The sequence below is a fragment of the Penicillium subrubescens genome (genome assembly GCF_028828155.1).
Source record: "Penicillium subrubescens strain IBT 31985 chromosome Unknown utg000009l_segment0_segment0, whole genome shotgun sequence".
Classification (NCBI taxonomy): domain Eukaryota; kingdom Fungi; phylum Ascomycota; class Eurotiomycetes; order Eurotiales; family Aspergillaceae; genus Penicillium; species Penicillium subrubescens.
In genome coordinates, this window is record NW_026643159.1 from 410,268 (window position 1) to 419,601 (window position 9,334).

General features: G+C 46.5%; 1 protein-coding gene across 1 annotated transcript; it reads right to left on the reverse strand.

The window, feature by feature from the left end:
* Positions 1–5,543: 5,543 nt before the first annotated feature.
* Positions 5,544–8,027, reverse strand: N7473_011204 (uncharacterized protein; the record flags this gene model as incomplete). The annotated part of the gene is made up of 6 exons (XM_057157143.1): positions 5,544–6,413; positions 6,487–6,655; positions 6,714–6,917; positions 6,989–7,187; positions 7,237–7,319; positions 7,471–8,027. 6 exons carry the CDS (start codon positions 8,025–8,027, stop codon positions 5,544–5,546), a joined length of 2,082 nt encoding a protein of 693 aa, XP_057004265.1.
* Positions 8,028–9,334: the final 1,307 nt, after the last annotated feature.

The following is a 9,334-nucleotide window of genomic DNA, read 5'->3' on the forward strand; positions in this document are numbered from 1 at the left end:
ATTGAAGCGGCACAAGGAGTGGGTTGCTCGAGAAAAGAATGGATTTGGAAGGGAGGAGTTGGATGTAAGAATGCTATTTCAAATGGTTGATCCGCGCATAATTTATACCTAAAGATCCCCAGTAGTACAAATAATTAATTAATTCAAAGAAATTTTAGTCAGCTGGACCGGCTATCCGCGCTACAGTTCCCTTCCTTGTCCTTACGCTTCTCTGCTCTACCCGTGTAGACTTCTTCTGCCAGTCTAGAAGTGTGGGAAAAATTCAGTTTCTGGGGGTATTTTATTTGGGAGCGCTGTTCCTGCCACTGCCAGCCCGGAAATACTAAAGAGCTCACAGTCACGGGTATACAACAGCCTTTCGCCCGTCTGCTTGTCGGCTTAGAGCTTAGATCGATTTCTCCATGAACACTTTGCGACCTTCTATTTTCATAGCTAGGCCCGTAGTATCAGTCTGGCGTTAGTTTGAAGCGGACGCCTCAATTCCACTGCAAAACCCGCCGCTACGGCAGGTCTACAGCAGTACACAAACAATGAAACAAAAAAATAAATGAATAAAGAACGCCTGCTAATCTCATAATGAAGGGCCTTATGGAGTTTTCTGGTTTATATAGTGTCAACCAGCACCTAATCCGGCTTTTTCAACCCGTTTCGGTAACTTACTATTCTTGTTATGGATGAAAGAGACTAGATACATGTTAATTATACAGGCCTTGGTATTGGCACAGTGTTGTTCGTATTTACTTCCAATGGTCTGTTCAGGTAATACTGAATTTAACTCTGCCGCGTGGACCTATATTTCAGGGCCCGTGAAGACCAACTCAATGGTTGCCAGTCTAGTGGGCCTTTTTCTTCCAATTTTGCATTCACTTTCAATATCGATCACTATTCCATCCTATATATACCGTGTCAGTAGTTGATATCCGACTTTCTTCTTGCCGAACAACTTTCGCCTGCTCTTCATCACATTATGTAGTCTCAATATAGCCCTGAATACAATTTTTCGGCATGGGCATCGCCACGCTGTTTTCTAGAGATATCTCGGAAACAATGATATTTCCATATCCAGGATAAATGAATGCAGACCATGGATTATGATGTTGGTACAGTAACCTAACGGATATATGAGGTGTCGAAATAGGGCAGTATGCCGAAACGTCAGATAGATACCCTGACCATCGTTGCAGGTACGTACGTTCAATGATTCTATTGTCGTATACTAATGGATCATGGATAATGATATCCCTCTCTAATGCAGTGTTACATTCTTCAAAGTCAATATTACAGGTTGATCTGAGGTGACTGCGCGGATAAAAAATCACACAGCGGTAGTAGAATTTTGTCGCTCAAATGCCACAGGGACTAACCCAGAATGTCAACTTTTGAAAACACGCATAATTCAGAGCTATGTTATTGACTAGCTTACTTAGATTGATTTGCTTTCACTATATTGCGAGAGGACTATGTCTGAAGTTCGGTCTTGGGTAATTCGTTGACCAGCTTTCGTCCACCAAGTTTACGACCAATTGTCAGGGGATGTTACTATCAATACTGTATTTGAGTTCGGTTTTACGAGAATACGTCAACTTCGGGAGTCCAAATTTGACTTCGTCAATACTGGGCCCTTTAACTTCATGTTTTCCTGGAGATACCTGACCCTCGGCGCTCGTACTCACTATATCCACCGGGCCGAGTCAAATGGTTGTGTTCGGACGCATTATAAGCGATGATTCAGCCACGAACCAAAGGCTTGCTTACTCACTCTTGTCAAATATATGATCGCTTGACTTGGTGCCGGCATTGACGCTTATATTCCTCTTCGCCAGAGCTTTGGTTTTGCTCTCCTCCTACAGTAAAAATGGCTGAGCTTCTTCAATGTGTAGACGCTCAAAATGGAAATTAATCGCCTTTTGTGACGATCCCATGAGTGCTCATTCGTCACGGTTGCCCCGCTCGTTACGGCCTATATTTAGATATACTTTGAGGACAGCTCCAGGCTTTCTAATTTTTGTCAACTGACTTCTCGTAACGCTAATGACTTTGCACAGCGAAAGGGTTTTCAACGAGCAGTTGTCTATAATTTTATCTCTATACTAAGTGAATAAATTTCATTTTCGAAGAATAGGTGGTTGTGATCTATGTTGGGTTTTACCGAGCTGTGGGTGTTTGGTTCCATGGTATCGTGCGGCGGGACGCGGTTGCAGTGGGATTGACATCAAGTGAGACCAATTTGAAGGTAGAAAGAGTGGTATGATGTTATTTTGGCCAGTATTCGATCAAATTGAGGTGTAAGATGGCTCTCGTGCCCGTCAAGGATCAACAGCCGAAATCGCCCTCGTACACGCAAATTATTATATGGAATAAAGATCTTTTGGAGCCAGCGAAGGCCAATTTCATCCGTACTCCAGCCATTCATTATTTGATACTTCGATACAATTCGATTCGCCAATTGCTAGGGAGATCTGATTCAAACCAACTAGCAACAGAAACCTGGCCCTTCAACATGATTCTGTAGCGAATAGCCGCCAGCGCAAATTGTTTTGATCGTAGTAATCCATTCGAAATTCGTGATAGATGTCTCTCGGCACACCGTCTTGTTTCGGCACCTGACGTAGATGTTACAACCCAGAAACTATCTCCTGTGGGGCATTTGACTTAAGTATCACCGGAAGATAGATTGCAATCTCAGAGGAAAGGCAAGAGGCTATGAATACGAAGACCATGGGGGAAATCCGGTTGATTGGATATTCACTTTTGGTTATAATATTAGTCTCGGATCAATACTACTTCTGTGACAACGCAGTTGAGCGAGTTAAAAATGGTGCTCCTATCTTATTGTACAGTAAAACCCGTGATGTCTTAAGAACACACAATTCGTTCACGCTATATGATGATTGATAATTGCGGTACTGATTAACAATCTTCTTCCTCACAAGCTAGTCGCTAGTATCTAAACGCCCGCGAGCTCACTCTTCGGAAAGCATTTTGATTGAAAATGCTGCTAACTTACCCAAGCAGAGACTTTCTATTTTGGATTCACGTTCGACAATTGCCTGGAGCTAAATTTAGATCTCAGTGACTAGAATTGGAGACACGATCCCCGTCGCCACAAATCCCTCCCTATATCTTAAAGAGAACAATAATTGTCTGCAACACTGCACAGAACAGTATAGCATAACCCAGAAATGTCTGCAGCTTTGAAAGCCTCCCAGGGCCCTCTAAAAACATCACCGCGACGTCCAACATTCCAGTTTTTCCCTCTACCTCCACCTGTATTGGCTCAGAAACGACGATGCGATGTTGACACAACTCAATCAGAGCCAAAAAGATTCAAACCAAATCGTTATCCTCCCCAATCGGAGATGATGGCAATGAACAACGGATTTGAGATCAGGCTCAAGAGGATGGAATCCGGGCTTGAGAGGATGGAATCCGTGCTTGGTTTAAATAGCGACACAGACAACAATATACAGAAATTGCAGCATGCAATTCAAGACGCAATCAGTATGCTAACGGTCATGTGTGTACATCCTATGTGCTTAGAGAAGTCCAGCTCTCAGTGCTAATTTTGAGTAGGTGCAAACAGGTGCGGTCGCTCGCAGAAGATCATAACCGCACAGAGCCAGCGGAATCACAATCAGGTCCTTTGATCGGCGGGTTCGACGATTTCTTGGATTACAATCAGCTTCAGTCGGAAGACAACTTTTTTCAATGCCTTGAAGCATCGATCTAATGCCTTTCTAGTGGCTAATAAAGGGGGCTCTTTCATAGTATCCACTTGAAATTGCAGATGGAGTCAGAGCACTCTTTACTGGTTATCCGGTCCTGGCAACCTGAAGAACAGTACATTTAAATCCTGAATGCGCCATATCGTAACGGTGCATTTTATTAGGTACTAAGCAATGGCCAATACCCTTGTCCTAACCTGCCTCGATGTCGGGAACGTAGACGTGAAGATCGCCTACGAGTTAAAGGTCTCTATATATGATGTTGCGAGTAACAGAGCCATGCCTCTTACTAGAAAATGTCCTAATTCTGTCTTTTTTTCCTTCCCTGCTCCATGATTACCGAAATACAGCCCAGAAATACGTAAATCCGGAACACTCTGCACTGCCTCGCAGACCGCGGTTGATGCTGGATCAACAGAAAGCGATATTTTACAACTGTCATGCTTGAGGTCGCAAACTCTAAGGCCTCAACTGAGTGTTTTACTGGCTGATCATCACCTGGGGCCTCATTTAACACGTTGGTATAGTAATACATCTGATCGGCATTGAGAAAATGAAAAGTCATTCGAACCGCGGGAAGGATGACGATGAGAAGGAAGTTCGCTGATCATGGCGGTTAGCATCCGAACAGGGGCGTGCTGCTCTCAACCTCACCAAGAAGATATTTATCAGACCACCCGGGTCTGACCCTGTGAAGCCAGTGTCGTCTACCTAGGACAACAATAACTGTTCTGGCTGTAGGTTGCACCTGCGCTTGAGTAAGACCTATATCATGCTCGTTTATAAAATTTCGATTGTTAGAGTGACTCCAAGTAGAGACAAGTGGCATAATCTTATGAGCGTTTGAGAAAATGAAGTTGGGGAGGTCGTGGAGCCGAAGCTTGTCGTAGCAACGAACGTACTACATGGATACCACGTGGCTTAGGTAACACTGAACGGTTGTTATAGATGTGAACCTCCCCAAGATGTACGTGCGGCTTGATAGCTTCCCCCTTCACCTTGCCAAATTATTATATGACAGCGAGTCAAATACCCAACTCTCTCCGCAGGTTTCTCTATATCGGCTATTGAAACACGGTCCCTACTCCGTCTAGCTGTCACGTTAGGCATACAATACCTCACCGACTCCGGAGATACTATCTGGAATATCACGCCTTTTGAAACCTAGATGTCTGCAGGTTTGTATCCCACCTCTGATACACAATGATGGCTCCCAGCGAGAGGTCAGTTGTAGATCGTGCCCTCGGGGTTCCCTGAACTGAGCCATTATCTTTTACTAGCTTCGTATTGTTCATTCGACTTTCCAGAGCTTGCCGTCACTCCCAGGAACACCAACAGCCCTACTTCACTAGGAAGCATCATCAATACTACGAGCAAGGAAAGGAAGCAATCGACCTTTGCTACAATGGGGTACCGCCTCCCAGCATGGTAGTTTACTCAACCTGAGAGGTTTCTTGTGATTAGTGCCATGCAAAGGGATAAGTTCCATTATAGAGTACGCCGAAGCATACCACGAATCAGTCCCAGCTGCATATCGTAGTGCTGACTTGAATCTTTCAGAAATGTGCAGCCAACACCGAAGACAGAGAGGCTGGCGAGCCACTGACCAGTCTGACAAGTGAATATGGTATTTGCAGAGAATGGAAGGATTCAAGGTGCCACTTCATGGACCTAGCTGTGCGATTTGAGAAAACGAATCAAGATACGCGTTTTGTCACGATAAGGTAATGTTACATAAGTCACAGCCCCCAGCCGTAATCAATGGAATCAAGTTCTGTCGACTGGCCGAACCCGAACAACTTATTCGCGATGAACAAATTATACCGAAAGGTTTGTCCCTCTGTGGCCCGCTAGCCGTGGCAAGTCGTTGATGATCTGATTGATTACATCCTCGGATGGGGGTGGTATGTACCGAATTGGGTAGCGACTTCCGGGAGGGGCGTTTCGGTGTTGGAGAGAAGAAGAAGCAGTATGGTCCGGTCGGCTAGGCCCACGCACCGATGGAAGATCATCGGGGAGATAAGGCGGATGGCGAGGACTGCCTGAGTCAAGGCTGCCTGAGTCAGGGCTGCCTGAATTAGGGCTGCCTGAATCAGGACTGCCAGAACTGCGAGAAGGTTCGGTCGAGGTATTTAGCGTAGGCAAGATTGCTATGCTCGATGAACGTAGATTCGGGTGTCTTGTGTCCAGCCTATCATCCACGTTGGCAGCACCTGCGCCACGTTTCACGCGGCGGCGAAGTTGACCTTGTTGATTCAAATACTCCGATCGTGGTACCAAAGGCAGAGGCGTGTAGTACACGTCGTGGAGAAGACAGCGCTCGCCATCTAGCATAACGGCAAAAACTCCCCGCAGTAATTGCCGGTCATTCTGGAGGGTAAGCTCAAACTCAAATTCGCGTTCCTTCGTTTCAGTTCCAAGCGGAAACAGTTTTTTGTGCGGGATTTCCCCTGAAAAGGTACCTAGGTGAGATAGATACGAAAAGATTTCTTCAGTTGCTGGATAAGTGATGTCACATTCCCACTCAATTAGATCGTTTCTTTTGATATGCTCCTCGCCGAATTGTCTTGAGTCTGGCGGAGTCACATGCATTTTAGATTCAATGATCAGGTCGCCGGCTTCCTTTGAGCGTGGCTGGATTTTCTTCGTGAATTTTAGGCAGCCGGGGCCCTCTTTTGGATCTTGCCCCTATAAAGTTGCCTTTGTTAGCGGGGATTGGAGAAAGCGCGGAAGGACAGAGTAGAGGCAAAGCGGGCCATACCTCACGAAGAATCCAACCTATACCTGTCAGCCACTCTCCCTTTTTGAGAGGGCTTCCGTTTTCATCGTAGTCGCCGACGTAGCCGAGTCCCAAATTGCGCGTTATCACAAGTTCTTCCTCAACATCAAGACGAGCGTATTGCAATGCCCCAAGTGCTACAATTCCATGACTGCGAGCATTGAGCGGTTAGTATTGTGGCTTTGGTGATTAGAGCTTGTCTAACTGACACGTCAATTTTTTCGCAAGTGGTGATCCCGTGCTCCTTGAGTCGCCTGAATAGTTCAGTTCTAAACCACTTATTTCTCACAGTGCCACCACACACGACCGCAATATTTACGGGATGCCCGGCTTTCCTCGCGCGGTCACACATGCGTATCACTAAATCCTCCGCTCCGGAGATCAAAGGCAGAAAGAATCCTTGCATCACATCACTATGCCGTCAACGCGGGCGATTAGCTTTTGCTTCACATCCAGTCAGGGAGTACCGAAGATAGGCACGAACGGAGGAATCTCAACAGAGCCATCCCCGCGAAATAGCTCATGGGTGGACTGGCCATCAAAGGCCCGTTTGCATTGATCGAAAAAGGGCGATATGTACGTAGCCCAGTGATCATCATCCCACAATGATTTCCAGTCTGGGAAATTCGCTTGAAGCCAGCTGCGACATAATTCGTTGACCATTTGCCCTCCTTTTGGGAGGCCTAGTGACTGTTAGCAAGTCGCTCCGAGATCGCGGAAGGCGAAACAGACCGTCGGTCGCACAAGCCTGAACCAACTGGCCATCGTCGTTCTTGTATATAATCGTGGCATCCTGCGAATAATTAGGCGATAATCTACAGTAGTGGTCGGGCAGCGGCACTCTACCAACGTTGCTCCGCCGAAGTCAAGAATCAGTCTTGCGCCGTCGGGCAGGGGGGGATTGTGCTTAGAAAGATTGTGCTTTTTTCTAAGAAGCAGGCCGCCGATAGAGACTCCGAAACAGACCCCATGACAACAATCCCGGCAGCAATGGCTTCTTGAAGAAGCAGGATCCGTATTGATTCACCGCAGCTGACTGGATACGTAAGCCAGGCTTTGATCGGACCGAAAGATTCACCATACTCGTTGCGAAGGTGGTCCTTGGCGGTCTTCAAAATGTGCTCAAAAAGAATACGGAAGAGGGAGGCGGGAGTGAAGTGCCCGTGTTCTAGGCCTAGGCATTGCTGAACGCCCCGACAGGATTCGATCAGGTTTTCGTCATATGGTTTCACTCCCATCGTACCTAACTTCCAGTGCCTGAACATTTCCCGGTTGGCGTACGACGCCCCGTCGGAACCAAACGAGAATTTTTTGGCATCTTTCGTAAAGACGATAGTGGTATCTAACTCGGTGGTGTAATTTTCCACCTGAGTGGACGCGCTAGACGGGAATTTCAAGAGGTAATCGGCGGTTCCAGCAGGGTTAGTCGGGTCCACGGAGACAGCAACTTCAGTGGTATTGGTCCCGAAGTCAATGGCAAGCCAAATCTCCCTAGGAACCTCTCGATGCTGTGTTTGCTCCATGGTAGTGCGAGGGGGCCTCGAGCGCAGGCTGTGGTTGCCTGATAAGCGACGCGTTAACAACGTGATCTCCAAAAAGGAATCGCGACATCTGGGTCCCGTACCGTCCTGTCTCACGTGATGCGACTCTCCTTTATCTGGCGGGATATCCCGGTAGAGCTCATTTTAACCTAAAGACCCTGACCCTAACATGTCACATTCCTTCTTGTTGACATCTAAAACCTCAATCATCTCCCGCCATGCTTCCCGGTCCATCATTGTTAAGCTCTTGATCTTGTGGGCATGTATGGCAGGTAATTATGAGAAGGCGTTGGAGAGGTTCACCGCCTGCATTCTGTAAAGTATCCTGCTAGGCATTCTGCCAGCAGTTCTACCACTAAGAGCAGTAGTATTTTAATTTAGGGTTCACACCTAGTCAGCAAGGTGCATATGTGGTGAGAAAGTACGAGGACCCAGAGACAGACTTTAATAGACGCTTCATCTCGCTGAATGGAGTCGTGGGGCGGTCAATACTGTTCCTAGAGGCGGTAGACATGCAAAAAACCCATCCGCCCTATTATCTGCCCGCGATCGTGGAAGAATTGAAATCCGTTTCTCACTACATTATCGTTTCTGTGTAATTGCATTCCTCTATCGGGTTGTCTCGGCAGGAACTCGATTCAGCATCTGTAATTGTAAGCCATTTGCCGTGTCTGTACTCCGTCCTGTGACCAGACTGATCTCGTCATCATGCACCTCCTCAATAACACCATTCGCTATTCAGCCCGACTCCCCATGAAATGACTACCACCGTGGGCTGGTAATAGGCCCCGCATCACGCGTTCTACACTCGAATGCAATTATAGCACAGTCTACACACGTTTACTAGGTGACATATTGAAATGTGGCAAGATTCGTATCCTCATGTAATACACACACATTGTGCCCTGCCCAATGTGCACTACGTAATACTTTAAGGGGCTGTACCTGGATAAATTTAGTTGTACTAGGCCAACGTGCTGTTTATGACAATCTTGCTTGAGGGCGTAGTTAACGTAACTAACTGATTGTGGAGCATCTCTCCCTTAGTAATATAATTATTCAAGCAGATAGCTCGGGCTGGAAGTTTCGGGACCTTGATTGTTGGTAACATACCAGTTTTGGATGAATTGGTTCCAAGTGACACAAAAAACTTCAAGCGTTTTGAACCGTATAAAATACAACCTGGCTTCGATGTGGGACATTCCATTTGAAGAAGTACAAACTAACGGTAGAGAGGATAGTGAAAGATCACGCGTCGTCAGTATCATTTTTCGACTCTGCCATACGGT